This window comes from Halichoeres trimaculatus, unplaced genomic scaffold (genome assembly GCF_033239565.1).
Source record: "Halichoeres trimaculatus isolate MK-OKI-2021-1 unplaced genomic scaffold, fHalTri1.1 fHalTri1_scaffold_12, whole genome shotgun sequence".
Lineage (NCBI taxonomy): Eukaryota > Metazoa > Chordata > Actinopteri > Labriformes > Labridae > Halichoeres > Halichoeres trimaculatus.
This window is the reverse complement of record NW_027437190.1, coordinates 5,164,402-5,180,845: the sequence shown is the minus strand read 5'-3', so window position 1 is coordinate 5,180,845 and position 16,444 is coordinate 5,164,402. Positions and strand designations below refer to the sequence as shown.

The window sequence follows — 16,444 nt, the reverse complement described above, 5'->3', positions numbered from 1 at the left end:
ATGACAAACAAGCGTTAAGTGACAGTTTTATAAAATTTCTTTTCAAAACTATTAAATAGAAAAAAAAAAAAAATTCAAAGAAAGTTTGAGGTGGGCCTGGGACTGTTGGGCCCACCATTGACGCCGCCCCTGGTGTGACTGTACAGTTACTTCCTTCAAACTTGACCCGACATCATGTCATAGTGGGAATAAATTTGATATTCTAAAATCTAAATTATGTTTAAATAGCTTGTTGTGCTCAAAAATAAGCACATCTCATTCAGATGATACCAATGGATGATTTTTATTGTACCTTAGTGTTTGGTTTTAACCTGTCATCAGTGCTTTGACAATGACGTGTTCACTTGTCCCTTTTCTCTGCAAGTTTGATATTTGTTGAATCCCCACTACAATGCATCAGCCTCATTTCTAGAGAATCTGTAGATTAACACGCTCCCAGACAACAGCTCTGATGACATCAAGTAGTAGTAGCATCAGCATTATGTTAAACAGACGTTCTCTATGATGTGTGTCAGTTTGAAGCCAGTTCATGCAGTGTTCGTCTGTCCACTGAGGAGGGCAGGTATCTGTGGTGATGGGCATAGATTAACCTACATGAAGTGTGTCGTTTTATGTCTTTCTCCTCAGGTCCCCTGCAGTCTAGAGTACTGGGATGAGCTCCAGCAGGCCTTTGTTCCATACCGGGAGTTCAGGCTTTCAGAGAGCAGTGCGTGCCAGCTGCAGCTGCCCAGTCTCAGCCTCACCAACCAGCAGAAGGAGCTGGTCGCCTCCGACCTGTGGAGGATCGTTCTCAATAACAACGGAGAAGGAGGCGATGAGCAGAGGTGAGAGGACGCTCTTTCTTTTATTTCTCCTGTGTCGCTGTGCCTGGAGGAGCATGTGCTGCTTCTGTGCCTGAACATCCAAAATCATACCTAAGAGAGCGTGTGTGTGTGTCTGAATCTACATGTGTGTGGATGTGTGCCGTCCACTGTGAGGAAAAGCAGGAAAGGAGAGAAGGAAAGAGGGAGCACCTAGGCCGGCAGCACAAAGGGCTCGCAATGTGTCCCTCACCCCACATCTGGTGTGCAGAAGCAGGGAGCGGGCTTGGAAGGCGTTCAGATCGGCCTAATGAGATTTCCCAGCACACCAAGTGCTTGTCAGGGCCCATCCGGATTCCTTCCTGCTTACCTTGAGTGTATCTAATCGAGGGGAAGCTCACGGGAAGCAAGTCGAATAAAGCCCCCTTTGGGTTGGCTCTGGACTTTCGAGGCCTGGGTTGGACCGGGTTGGGTTTGGTTGATTTGAGATGGGACGGTTTGGCGTGGACGAGGCCTGGCGAGTGCTGAAACACCTCAGAGAGCACACACTTTCTCTTCTTCATGTTACCACACAGCGTCATATCATGTCCTCATAATCACATTTTAAATTTCTGTCTTTTTCTTATTCCATTAGAGCTTGGCATTTTATCCACCTCCCTTTTTTTACTTCCTCTCAGGACTACAGGGACGTTCAGGGGAAGGGATTTGCCAAGCCCACATTCTGTGTGGCTAAGAGAGCTCCAGAGGAGCAGGAAGGGAGGAATAAGAAAACATGTTAGAGGAGAAAAAAAAGCCTGCAGTACCAGATACAGTGTAAAGAAAAATAAACATCTGTGTTTCATTACAATCACACTGCAAACACTACGTTTCCTTTATGTTTAAATTATTTGTCTATTTTCATCAAATCTGATTCCCTGCTCCGCACTCGCTCGTTTCATCTGCCCTGCTTCAGTTTCCAGCAGAAAAATAACTTGGCCTCCCTGCCAACTGGAAGTAATGAAAATTGTCAACATATGATGCTTATCTTTTTAAGGAGCACTCTGCTGCACCAGGCTTTTCAGGTCTCCAGAGTTTCCTGCCGGAGTTTTTATGGTGGACCATTGTAGCAACAAATTACAGAGCAACTGGTCATTCACTTCAATTACTTTCCATTCAGCATCATCATCTATGACATGATGTTAATAACCACAGAGGGCTTCTCCTGGAGACTGTGGCAGTATCAACGCACCTTAACTCAGACCCTCAGACAGCGAGGAGACTCTGAACATTACAAGTCTCTTTTTTTTACTTTTTTCATTGTTAAAATGTTTGCAACTTTTATCTCAGGCTCAGTTTCTGTTGAGAGAATTGTTTACATCTGATGGCTTGATACGTTTGACACATTAGAAAAACAACAATACATAAATCAAGGGGTAGGTATCAAAGAACGTGAAATTAAATATGATGTTTGTTAAATTACACTTTAAGGACGTGGAAAAGGAAGAACAAAGGTGATGTTAAAGCTATTTGTTGTATTTTGGTTTTTGTTTGTGTGAGTCTCCCAAACTTTACCCTTTTGTAACAGACTGCAACAGCAGGTGACATGTGTGCTCATATGTGCTGTTTGTGTCCATAAGGCAGAGAAAGATGCAATAAGGGCAGGTGTGTGTGGCTGGAGAGACACATAGTTTTTGACCATCTTCGCTGTTTAATTTTGTTTTTTGCATCATTTCATTACTTGTTATTATATTTTAGTAAAAGAGAAAAATAAAAGATAGAAGCATTTACACCGATCACTGTTTTTTTTTTTAATTTATGCCTCGGAAAACAAACATTTTAACTGTATTTTAGCTACAAATACCTCAGTGACCACAGGAGGATTTTGACAGGTGAGATCAAGTCACTGCAGGTGAAGAAACATTAACTGCTGTTATGATTGAACAGCAGTTTCTGAGTGATCCTAAGATGATCAGTTCATTTATGACTCGCTGAGAAGGAGACCAGTATCAACAGTTACTATTAACAACCCACAGAAAATACATTTTTGGGTTCCTATTAATTTATGGCTGTTTCTTCCTGAAAACTGAAATCTTATCAAGTGTTTTTGTCTTAGTTTCAGTAGAAACGTGTTTTTAGACTTGATATGAGCCACACTCACCTGACCAGTCCAGAAACATGTCTTGTTTCAAGTTACTTGAAGACAAAAATGAGCTCTGAAATGGTTGTAACAAGTTTAAAAAATCTGCTACTGGAACAAGAGAAAAGTTACTTGTATAAACACTTTTTTTTAATTGTAAGCAAATTTTTGAGCTATTTTTTCTTCTTCCTTTGGCCAACTTTCCTTTACTTGTTACAAGGAATTCAGACCTCATTTTTGTCTTTAAATTGCATGAACTGATACATTTTCCCGGACTGACCAGTTGAATGTGTCTCATGTTAAGTCTAACAAGACATTTTGACTTAAAACACAACAAAAACACTTGATAAGATTTCAGTTTTTTGCAGTGTGTAAAAAGTTTTTAAAAATTTGCCAATGGAACAAGAAAAAAGTTATTTGTACTAAGGCATTATTCTAGTTTTAAACAAATATTTCAGCATTTTTTTCTTATCCCTTTGGCAGATTTTTCTTCACATTTTACAAGCAATTCAGACCTCATTTTGTCTCTAAGTAACTTAAAACAAGACATTTTCCTGGACTGACCAGTTGAATGTGGCTCGTATCAAGTATAATAAGACTATTTTTTTTACTTAAAATAAGACAAAAACACTTGATAAGATTTCAGTTTTTTAAGAAAGTTTTTTTTAAGATTTTTTAATTTTTTAATTTTAACATTTTTGTCAGTCAGAAGTAGTAAATAATTTGTATACGTCTGTCTTCATTCCTCAAGCTCTGACAGCGACTGTGGATCCCAGCTGCCGTGTGAACAGCTTGTTTCCCCCATGGCGTTGGCGGCCTGCACACGTGTGGACTCTTGCTTTGCTTCCTGGTTTGTGCCCTCCTTGGGTGTGTCCCTGAAACTAGCACAGCTAGATGTTCACCTCTGCCACCACCTGGAGCAGCTGGGCACAGGTAAGATACTCACCAAATGACTGATGTAAATCTGTGACTGTTTGATCCTGCCCTCCTCCTGCTCTGTGTGAAAAGGGTCAATGCAGCGGCTTAGATGATGGTCATTGTGGTTATTGTTTCCCCTTTGGAACTTTCAAAAAAAAATATTGATCGACCAAATACACACATGGACAAAATAGTTGGTACCCTTCGGTAAAAGAATGAAAAACACCAAATTTTATGAAAATTAATGAATGGAAATTAGACATAGTTTAGAATTTCTGTTCAATAGAAAGATTTCAAAAAGCAAAGTAATGATAGTGGCCTGGACAAAATGATGGTACCCTTAAAGAAGACTGTTGATAATTTAACAATATTAACCCTCTAAACCTTGATCTGAATTTTAAGGTCTCAGCTCAAAAGATGTACACTCATAATAGAATGGGCGTATCTCTCCAACCACAAGGTCTATTTGACTTATTTTGGTGTCATAGTAATAAAACACTTGATTGGATTTGTAGAGATGTGTTAATTTGAATATATGTGACACTGGTGTAGAGTAAATAAAGATGGTATCAAGCAAAAGTTAAAAAAAAAATGAAGGTTCACCTTTAAAAAAAAGGATATTTCAGAATAAATGATGCTCTGAAAATGATGCAGCTGCAGCTCTAAACCTTTATCAGACCTTTGTAAAACATATGAACATTATCTCTGCAAATTTTGACTCTGATAACGTGAAGTAGAACACATTTCAAGAGGTTTTAGTCCTAAGAGTTCAGACAAGGTCTCTAAAATAGCCATTTAATCACAGTTTGGCACTGTCTGTGTCATTTCAATTTTCTCATGTATAAACAGTTATTCTATTGGCCTATCACTAATGGTGACTGATACATCCAAATAAAACAGTGTGTGGCAATTTTCTGAAAATTTTACAACTCTCATTTAGTGAAGCGCTTTTTGTGTTAGTGATTCTTTGGCCTCTATATGTCTTATATTATAGTGTGGACGTCACTCGGAAAACACAGCGGGAAATAATGCACCAATCCAAAAAGAAGAGAAAAAATAATGATGCAGTGATGTTACATCAAATTAAGCAGTGGAACCTGGGCCTCAAAACTACATTTACCTTTTTACCTGCCTTTTTCTTTAACTAAGGTAAAGTCTATAAGACCCTCTCCAAACAGCTTCATGTTCCTGTGACTACAGTTTATCGTATTGTCCAGAAGTTTAAGGTCCACAGGACTGTCACACCTCCAGACAACCTTCTCACTCATCTGTAGTTTTTAGGGATTCTTTGATGCCAGAAATGCTTGAGTTAAGGCAGGAACATCATTTTTTTTCCTTAGAACAAAAAAATCTACATGCCCTGGCAAAATAACACCACTTAAAGGTCTGAGGGTGTTGACTGGCTTATATCTGCACCATTTAGCCTATTGGTGAAACACTGAAGCTTCTTAACACTTTTGAGAAATAAGGAATTGCGTCAGACATGGTGCTAATAATACAAAGATTTGTTTTCCTTAATATTTATAATTAATTGTTTATTTATTTTGCATTATTTTTGCTGTCTGAAGCAGCATAAATTTCTAATATGACATGTATGCAACATTAAAGATCTTTGACATTAAAGCACAGGACTGAAGCAAAAACTAAAGCAAGGTTTACCCAGTCAGCAGTGAAGGAGCTGCTCTGAAAATGATGCTAACCCTCTCTCCAGACTGGATGTTTTTTTTCTTTTCGATTCAAAAGAAAAAAAAAAGTTGTTTTCATGAGTTTTGTGAGTCTCACAGTTAGTTCACCACCTACGGGTGCTGTGTCTCACTCTTCCAGTCCCAGCTGGACAACTTCGTCCTTTCCTGCCAGACAGGAAGTTACCACAGGAGCAGGAGTTCATGGTCGTTGGTGCTCTGGAGCCGTGTGTTTTCCTGCGCCAGTGGAGCAACGGACCGCGTCACTGTCGGGAATTCAACTTTTCCACACAGCTGGACTGCAAGTTGCTGGAGTACCGAAACCTGACGCGCCTTCAGCTTCTGCAGCCTTGTGTTGTGCAGGTAAAGCTCACCTGTCTAAATGTTTTTCATTTCTGTCTGAGCTTTTCATTTTGAATGATGAAATGTGAAAACCAGTCGGTTTAGAGTTGAGTTTCTTTTTTTGTTTCAGGGCCAAGCTGCTGCCACCTGCTGCCCACAGAACACCACGCTGGATGTCAACGTGTTTGTGGATCCAGTTTTTCTGAACATCAGCCAGTACACCATCCACACCATGGACACTGCCCTGCAGAGCTGGAAACAGGTAATCCAGCCCTTATGACAAAAACTATGTTGTACACCCAAAAGAAGTGAAACAGCCAAAAAAATAGAGAATGTTAAATGAAAATTAGTGAAAAATCAGCCGTAGTGATTACACTAGATGTGAATGTGTTTCTGGGGAGATGCTGTCTGTTTGGTATTCCAACAGTTTTGTAATTTTCTTTCCTTTTATTCAATTTCCTGAACATCAGCAGTTAGAAGAAGCTAAATGCTGGGACAGGAATTAACTTAAAATGGATTACAGCCTCTAATAGCTCCAAGAATTTTGCATCATACCTCAACACAAACTGCTCTGACCACAGTTTTAGTAGGGGAGAGCGGGGTTAGCTGTCACACTTTTCACCAAAACATCTTTTAGTGGTCATTCCCACCTTAAATTTGAGCTTAAGGTGTTGGCTTGAAAATGTGTATCCCTCTCATTTTCCAACTCATTGTAAGAAAGAGGTAATTAACAATCAAAGACAACATCAACAACATCACAGGGATGGCTGTCACACAGTTTAGGGTTGTTTGTCGCAATGTTGTTTAAATGGGAAAAATCTATCAAAGAGGGAAAGAAGGCAGAGCTAAATTTGAAAGTTTAATTATGTTAAAAAGATGAAAAGCACATAACTTAATGCATCTTAACACAAAATGAGCAAGGAACATGAACTGGAAACACATCTCTAGACCAGCCTACTGTATATAACATATACATATATATCTGCCACCATGGATGGGTACCTTTCACATTTGAAACCAACGGTACCAATGCCTGGTACCTGGCAATCGGTACTCAACAGTACTGATTTTTGGTACTTTTTTGGTGTTTATGTGGTAAAAAAATATATATAAATTTGTTTGATAATAAAATCTATTTTTTTTTTATTTAATATATTTATTATTCAATATTTAACCTTGGAATGCTGTGTTCATGTCCAGCATAGAAAACACCCTACTTTTCCACTCTCTCACAGTCACAAGGATAGGTTTAGGTACCTTAACATGGTATCTTTAAATTTTACGCGAAGTGGTGCCCACAAAAGTACCTAATTTGGTACCCATCCCTAGTGACAGCCAACCCCAACTGGAATTTCTTGCTAGCATCAAGGCCAAAAACTGGTTAGCTACCTAATAACAATCTAAATTGTGGCTTTAACTTAGCACTTTTGATGGTAACAGATGTTTTGTTTTAAACCCATTGTGTAAAAGTCCCGAAGGAAAACACACTGAGAGCTGAATATTTACAATTTGACATGAAAACACAAAAAATCCTCTCAACTCAAGTTCCGCTGTCTTACTCCAGAGACGACCACGTAGGTGAGCTTTGATCCTAATTCTGTAAAACCATACCACAGTTTGAGAGACAGCGCCCTCTGGTGGCAAGATCCAATGAGTGTGACAACCAGCTCATGTGACAACTAACCCTGTTCTCCCCTACCCAAGCACAGAAACGCCCATGAAACTCTGCAGCTTGGTGCAGTTTGCTAAATGTGACTGAGATGAGTTAGCATCCCCACTCTGTTCAAGTTGAAAAGTACAAAAACACACTCTCATGTGTGATGTTTGATCCTCAGGCCACTCCTGACTGATTTAACTCCTGATTATTGAGAGAGCAGTAATGTCAAAGCAGTATTACCAGTCTTTATGTTCAGGTATGTTTTTTAGCTCATTCAGAGGTGAAGTGTTGTTACGATCTCTGACAATGTTCCTGTCTAACAGTGCAGGACTGTAAGCACCAGTATGAGGGACTTATCTGTTAATTGTTATGAGGCTCATTTAAAAACGTGAGGTTTTACTCTCCATGAATCTGGATTGGCTCATACAGATGTGTGCAGATAACACCATCACATAGAGGCGCTATTTACTCTGTAACTCAGTTAGTGGAGCATTTAACCCTTTGTGTATGCTTGGTGAATTGGATGATGTCATTTTGGCTCAGTTGCACACGTTTAGTGGGCGCTAAAGCTGCTCAATCCTGACTTCCCTTTATGAAAAGTTTACTGTGAACAAATGTTTTAAAAAGCTCAAGGTGTTCTGGGGTTGATTCACAGGTAAATATGGTCAGGTAACTTCATCACTTTTATATCTTACTAGTTAAAGAAACAAGTGGTTGTTGAGTTCAGGATTGAATAAAACAGAGCTAAACACACTGGAGTGTATTTCATGAGAACTGTTTTTTAGCTCACTGTAAACTCTGACTAAGGGGTTATAGTGTGTCTATTTTTGGGCCTTGAGTTCCATGTTCCTCATCATGTCTCAGCTCTCAGCTCTCAACGCTGCCTCTGGTAGCCAGAATATTTGTGTGTGAAGTGATGCCCATGAAAACATGGTAAAATTTCAATGGTGACACCTGCCAAGACTTCATCAGGACCTGGTCCTCCACCCACTTGTCTCATACACACACACACACACGTACGTGCATACACACAGATTTTATTTATCCTGTCAGGGCTCTTCTCGGCTCAGCTGTGCCTGTGCTGACTCATATACTGGCCTCTGGAGACTGGAGGTGCTCTTATAGTTTAACATGCACTCAGACTCTTTGCCAGGCGAGAGAAATAATAGCTCATGTTTCTGTAGGAACAGCTGTGATATTTTACCTGTGGAAAACAGAATTAAACCAGCTGTACAGAAAATCAACCATAAAATGATTCCTCTGGCTCGCACTTTAATAGCTCTGTTTTCACCCAGCAACGTCATGACTCATGAAAAGCTCTCGGCCCACTGTCGGATGATGTATTTTAATTAACCTTCTGCCTCATTACGCATCATGTAACACAAGCTGGTGAACGTTCCCCATTTCTGCAGCTTATTTCAGCCATAAATAAAGCTTTGGACTATTGTACTGCTGTAATAACCGGTCCTTTTGCTGCTTTGTTGAGATGTTTTGAACATGCTGGTATCCATGGTGGTCCTCAGACATGCCAAGTATTATTAGTCAGCTTATTTGTTCGTCCAAAGCCAGAGCTTAATGTACACTGTTAGGGTTAGATATTTGCTTTGTAGATAATATACACCCAAAGCAAAATTCTCATTCTGACAGAGGAGCAGATAAAACCCTGTTTTTACAGAAGCAGCCTGCAGCTTGCAATAAAGCTTTCAGGTTGTTTTTTTACTTCTTTCACATTTTGACTCACTTAGGTCTCATTTTTTCTCTGCAAACCTCAATAGATTCAACTTAGCTCAGCGCAAACTTTATTTATATAGCGCATTTAAAACAACCGAAGTTGACCAAAGGGCTGTACGTATTAAGAGCAGCACAAATAACAGGATACAATACAAAGTAAAACCAGAGCAAATGAAAATAAAATAAAATAAAATAAAATAAAATAAAATAAAATAAAATAGATTTAATTTATGCCAGATGTACGGTCAACTTTGGTTAAATGGCAGGGAGCAGAGACGAGTCTTAAGAGAAGGGACACGAGGACAAAGAAGTTTGGTCAAGTATTCAGGGGCAAGGCCATTAAGATTTTTAAAAACAAACAATAGAATTTAAAATCTGTTGTAAAAGCAAGTGGGAGCCAGTGCAGCAAAGCTTCGACAGGGGAAATGTGGTCCCACTTGCGCTTAACAGGACAACTACGGCCATAGGCTGATGTGACCCAGTTATGTTTTTATACAGTGTAAGAAAGTGTAAAAGCTCTAAATTATTAGAAAGACGAAAAATGGAAGTTTGATTTTTCTGATTTTATCCTTTTAGAATTTGAAAAATAAGTTATTAGTATATACAACACAATTTCAAGTACCCTCAAGCCAAAGTAACGTGGGAAAAATAGAAGCGAACGAATGTACAATTTTTTTTCGACTCACTGTGGTCTCATTTTTCACTGCAATATGACGCCTTACACCTCAATGGTTCAGGAGTGTGAATTCTGTTTGTTTTTTACAGACTTACGAAAGTAAATGGTTTATTTTATGCATGTGTTTAAAGAAGAAACGACAATCAAAAGAATTGTTGATGAAATCCTGTCCTCTGATCTGTTTGGACAAGTTGCTGACATCACTTGTGATATATTCAGGTACCCTCGGAAACTTGAGAATCTGATGATTACTCCAGTTTTCCAGTTGTTGGATTGGATAAATGGTTTGCAAACACCATTAATTTAAAAATAAGTGGTGTTCTGTTCTGCCAGCCGGTATGGGATCCAGAGGGTACAATTGATATCAACATGAAAATTGGGAGAAATTACAAATCAGGAGTTAACCAAGAGAACGGCTTTAAAAGCGGGAGACTCCTGCAGTAATCAGGAGTATTGGCAGGTATGGATATGTGATACATGTGGTTATGTTAGAGGTTATTATAGAAGAATTACAGAGTAGTCAAGTACAAATTTCTCTGCTCCTATTCAGTCCACTTCAGAGAGCATTGTGTTGACAGAAAAATGTGTTCACCTTTTTGGGATTTTCTCAAAAACAAGATCTTGTTGCTCCTGGGAAAAAGCTGCCTAGTAGTGTCTGCTCCGCAGTTGAAAATCCCAGCAGGCTTTGCCCTTCAGCATCAGGATCCCAACATGTAATAGTTTCAGTGATTGTTCTCTTTCCTGGTGTCAAGCCTGGCCAGTGGTGATGTGGCCTGCAGGGACACCAGCAGACCATGGATAAAATTCCTCGACTAACACAAAACCAAGGGACCAGTAGAAGAGCTGGACTGGATGCAAAGCAATAAATAGAAATGAAACGCACTCACTGGAGTCCATAAGAGTTATTCCTAGTGCCATTGCATAAATATGTTGATGTGTGTATTCAATTTTATAATGCTTGACTCGTCCTAAGACACAACCTCTCACCAAACACCAGTAAAACACTTTTAAGAGTTTGTAAACCAGGAAGATTTCAGGTTCAGCTTCAGTTTTGCTGAGTTATAGTAAACAGGCGTAAGAGTAAGGGAAAACAAGAGGCTGTCTCGTTCCGAAAGAATAACAAAGACTGATATAGTGCCCTTCTCTTGAGATGGCCCAAAGTTTCCCAAACACTCAAACCTAAGACTGTCTCACACAAAACAGATTGTTCTGCATCACCCTTTAAACTGTCTTCATCTGGTGCCTAACTATACAGTAGTGTCTCTTCTAGAAGACCACACAAAGGCCCAGTAGGATTTGACGTTTTCTCCCAAAACTCAATCAGACTTAGGCAAAATGCAGCACTTTGAGTATGTAAATTTGTGTTTGGTATATTATTTCTTTGTTGTAACTTGGTAATAAGTCTTATTCTATTGTAAAGCCTTTCACTTTTAAATGGAGCCACATTTGTGTGATGTGTAGCAGAGCTCAGTTTGTAGGTTGTGACTGTTAAAAATTTGCAGAACCTTCTCTGCCGATGCCAAACAGCTTATTCTGCCATTGACTCTTGTTTGGTTTTATTTGGTGGATTGGATGATGGAAGTCTAAAAATACAACTTATTGGCATCTTAAGCTAAACATTAAACAAGCAGCTATACACTTCCTCTGACTTCTCCCACCTCTGTGTGTTTTATGGCGCAGACGAGGAGTTAAAGGCGTGAAAGTCCTGTCTTCATTATGAAATGTAAAAGAGTCTATGGAGGGATCGTGTTTTCTGTTTGTAGCAGCTGCGTGAGCTCAAGTCATCCATGAAAGAATATATAAGTAGTTTTTAAATCTCATTTTTGTTCATAACCTACCTTTTACAGGTGTCATAATCTCAAGCAGAGTGTCTGTTTTCACAAGAGTTTCTTTTCATGGGGTGTCAGTACCTACAGTCTGGTTTTAACCGTGCCTTGTCGTTAATATACATGTCTCTGCTACAGCAGGATGGCTAAGCTCAGTAAAACCCTAAGTCCCAGTATCTGGGTAGACTGTAGAAACAGATACACTGATCCTTGGCAGGTCAGTGTCTGTAAAGTTGGCTGCTTTATTGTGCTCTTTAACACAACGTGTTCGCTTTTATAGAGAATAATCAGAACACAACATGGGGTATCTGGTGCATCTTAAGAGGTCTCTGCCTTCAGTTAAAGTGGCTTGGTAGACAGAGGGTAATCGTGATTGCTGCATGGAGCTTTTCTGATCTGTGTATCATGTTGCCTTGTGAACTGGAGCAGAAAGTCAATACCATCAAAGAGTGGACTGAGCAGTAGTATCTTCAGATGGTAGCAGGAAGTTTGTAAACTGAGGGGTGTCAGACCCCAAAGGACACACAGATCCTGTTTCACTATAAAACTAGAAATGGATGTGGACCCACCATCCCAGCTGTTTCCTTCTTCTTTTGCTCCACCACTGTCTCACACATGTATTGGGGGTTTTGTTCTCTATTATGTAAACTTTCCCATCCATTTTCAAAGCATCAACAACCCCAGGACCTCAAACGTGCTTGGCAGTCAATCCTTGAGCTTTTACTGCGAGCCTCTTATGGCCTGAGGCTGACGCCTGATGAGCCATGAGCCTCCTGCCATGGAGGAGTATGCAGGGCCTCTCATTGTTGAGATAGTTGAGTGGTTATTGGGAGGCTGTCAGGATCACAGTCAAGTACATCATAAGTCAGGGAGGGACCCTATAAGAGCCTACGAGCCTCTGGAAGGGGCTCAAGTAAACTCACACCAGTTCACTCAATATGCCATAACTGTGAGTCAGGCCGCCCAACCCACAGTGCACAGGCCCCCTATGGCTCCTCCTGCAGGTGGTGGGTCCACAGGAGGACAGACCCGACCGAGTCCTCTGGGTAAAGGCCTGGCCACCAAGTGCTTTCCTGGCAAGGGCTCTGGTGACCCACCGGCCAGGATGACCTGGTCCCTGTGGTTTTTCTTGTGGCGTCTTTGACTGCACTTTGTCTGGCCCTTCACCCAGGACCAGTTTGCCTTGAGAGAGCCCAACTGGGGCAGTTGCTCCTCAGGTCATTAAGGCACTCAAACCCCTCCACCATGAAAAGGCAGCAACCATGGAGGGGCAGGACAAGATCACACAGACAAAACAAAACAAGCAGCTAAAATGAGCTTTCACCACAGGGTGTCTGGACTCAGGACTAAAGGTTCAGAGCTCAGAGTAGAGCCGCTGCTCCTCCACACCGAGAGGAGCCAGATGAGCTGGTTCAGGCATCTTGTGAGGATGCCTCCCAGACCCTGGGGAGGTGTTTCGGGCATGTCCAGCTGGGAGGGGACCCTGTGGTAGACTTATAACACGATGGAGAGATTATATCGCTCAGCTGGCCTGAGAACGCCCTGGTATCCCCCTAGAGGAGCTGGCAGAAGTGGCCAGGGACAGGGGCCACTTGTCTTTTACACTGACATTGCTGCCTCCTCGTCCTGACAAGCAGTGGAAGATGAATGGATGGGTGGATACGCCATCTACAATCCAACGCGACTCAGCAGATGTCTGTCTAACAGGAATGTGGTTCCACTCAAAGTTTCTGTCTGTTAAAGGAAGTTAAGATCAGAGTCCTTACCTTGCTTCACGTTGGGTCTTTGTGAAAACATAAAAAAAGGGTCTGGAGCTGCCTTGTTTGTAAAGAGTATTGGGACATTTTTCTGTAAAATGACACTATATAAATGGAAACTGATTAATGATTCATTAAAATCAGTTGGCAAGCACACATTGCACTGTTTTGAAAATTGTGAGACTGAGACTTTACACACTTTTCTTGTTGACAGTTGTTTTTTAAACAGCAGCTAGTTCTGCTCTTGGCTCCTGTATGCAAGGTGACTTAAGGTTAGACAGAAATGCATGACTTGTGGGGGTTTTTCAAATGCTTGCCTAATGAGAAACACAGTTTTCCATGACAAACCAAAATACATTTCATACTTTTGCGCGCTTTTAGTGCCAGTTTAGTAAAATTTCAAAACAAGATTGAAAAGCAAACACAAACAGAACTTTTTTTTTAGGTGTTTCTAAAAAATCTTTTATACCAATCGCTACAGCCATCCTAAATACAACTTAGTGACGAATCCACAAAAATGACCGGCGCTGTTTTTAAAGTTTGTTTTACTCATTTAACTAGATCTTTTTTTTTTTAACCTCTACTCTTATATTGTGTCTAATATATGTTTTTTATGTGTGACTTTTTTGTATTTTAGTGCTGTCTGTCTTATGTGCTGGTGAGCTAAGGTTGATTTTACATGTCAGTGGACAATAAAGAATTATTCTATTCTATTCTATTCTATTCTATTCTATTCTAATCTCTTCTATTATGACTTTCATTTAATTAAGTTGACACCAGATTTAAATACTTATAAACAACCTCCATGTAGCTAGTCCAAGATGTATGTGAAGCAGTTTTGAAGTTACTTTTGGTTGATTTTGCTGAACAGGAAGGCCTGGTAGAGTTTTATGTCGGACGATGACGGACATTTGACCTCAAAGTCTGAGTATATCTCCCTGCTAAGGTTGGGATGCTACTGCATAGGACTGAGGTTCCTTAATAAAACAAGCAGCTGAAAGAGCTGAAAGATCATACACTTCCTGTTTGCATGGTTTTGTATTAAGTTTAACACCTGTTTTGTTTATATTTTCACAATGATAAATGCAATTGTGAGTAGTTTTTAATTTTGGGAGGCTTTTTGCGACACCACTTTGAAAACTGCTGACAGATAACTCGTTCTCTATTTTCAGGTGCCAGCTGCACCCCGAAATACACGTTTGGGTAACACTTTACTTTAAAAGGTCCGCAAATTACATCACACTTAGGTAATAACTAGACAAAGTTTATTCTTATTTCTTTAGAATAAGCACATAACTTCTTTGAAATAATGTCCAAATTTATTGTTGCAAGTCACAATTGGTAGGTTACTGTTTTGTCCATTTTTTTCTATTTACTCTAAATTGCAAGGTAAGAAGGTGACGATTAGCAAATAATTTATTTGAAATGTTTTTTTAGAAGTATCCCAACGTTTCTGCTATTTCCAGAGAAGCAGGTGATTAATAGCAGCTTAGCTCTTGAAAACAGAAGTTAAGTTAATTGTTTCCTCTGATGATTACCTTTGAAATGTTAAGTTGATAATTCAGTTTCCCAATAAGCAGTTGATAGTTAGCTATTTGTTATTTAATTTCACCAAGTTCTTTAGTACCCAGTTTGTTGATATGCATAACTGAGATCACATGTAAAATGATAAACCTTTATGATTCAGCCTATAATGTTTTACATGATACAACTGAAGGCTTCAGATGTGAAATTCACCAAGAGTGGGGTTGTTAATTGGCCTTACCTGATTGTGATAGACACTGTGAGTACAGACGCACTGCAAAACAGAATCTGGACAGATTTTCACCAAATTCTCGTGAAATTTCAGAGGTAATTTCAAAGAAATAAGAAATAAACTCTGTCTAATTATTACCTAAGTTCGATGAAATTTGCGGACCTCTAAAGTAAAGAGTTAACCGTGTTTGAAATGCTGTTGACACCTTGCTTATTCTTCTTTTCCTTCTCCTCTATTTGTCCATCTTTTCTCTCTCAGAACGGGAACCCAGAGGCTGAGGAGCTCATTTACAGTCATTTTGTGATCTGTAACGACACCAATGAGACTCTGCGCTTTGGCCAGGTGGATACAGATGAGAACGTGCTGCTGGCCAGCCTCCACAGTCACCAGTACAGCTGGAGATCACACAAGTCCTCTCAGGTACTGCATAAAAACACACCAGTAACTCATGGGACATGCACTAAAACTCTCATACAAAACCTTCATCAGCCTGCACATACACACAGATTCTTCACCCTACACACGTCGACCTGGATAGACTTCCTGCAGCACATTCATATCTGCATAAACACCAGCTCACATGTTACTTTTCTTGTTAACTGATTTGAGCATAAGGGCTCTTTCCACAGGCTCTCAGAGGTATGCACGCAAAAACAGCAGAAACACTGTCATCGGTGTGTAGCCTCTATCTGTGTGTTTCTGTCAGCGCTTTCAGACAGTGCCGTGACAGCTTTGTTAAAGAAGATTGATTATATTTAACCCATCGTGGTTTTGAGGTTGAGCGGAGGGTGGGCTGGCAATCTGTGGCATATGTGTGTGGGGTTTTTTTCACACGTGTTTTAAGACCCCCGTGTTATCCAAGGCAAGTGTGAGAAAGTCAAACTTGAGAAAAGACATGGCCATAATTGCTCGCAGTAAGTCAGTGAGTCAAGTTGTATTAATCATTGATCACGGTTAACCTGCAGCCTTAAATCCCACACTCAGAAACACACACACACATGCACACACAGAGAGCTACGACACAAACTTGGAAAATGGCAAACTAGCATTTTAGTACAACGAACACCACATCTCACTTTAGCATGAGTCAGTGCGACCTGTGTGTTTTCAGGGAGGTTTTGGAAAGACAGATTGTCCGAGCGAGGGCCAGATGACATCGTAGCTGAAGAATGTGATTCCAAGA

At 40.1% G+C, this 16,444-nt stretch overlaps 1 protein-coding gene across 3 annotated transcripts in view; it reads left to right on the top strand.

Moving 5' to 3' along the window:
* The window catches only part of vps13b (vacuolar protein sorting 13 homolog B), a 411,975-nt gene that overhangs the window by 326,718 nt on the left and 68,813 nt on the right, over positions 1-16,444 (top strand). For all 3 annotated transcript variants that reach the window (XM_074682783.1, XM_074682782.1, XM_074682784.1), the window contains 5 exons: positions 628-824; positions 3,668-3,849; positions 5,659-5,879; positions 5,989-6,120; positions 15,520-15,681. In XM_074682783.1, coding sequence (XP_074538884.1) covers positions 628-824; positions 3,668-3,849; positions 5,659-5,879; positions 5,989-6,120; positions 15,520-15,681 — 894 coding nt within the window. The remainder of the gene's footprint in view (positions 1-627; positions 825-3,667; positions 3,850-5,658; positions 5,880-5,988; positions 6,121-15,519; positions 15,682-16,444) is intronic.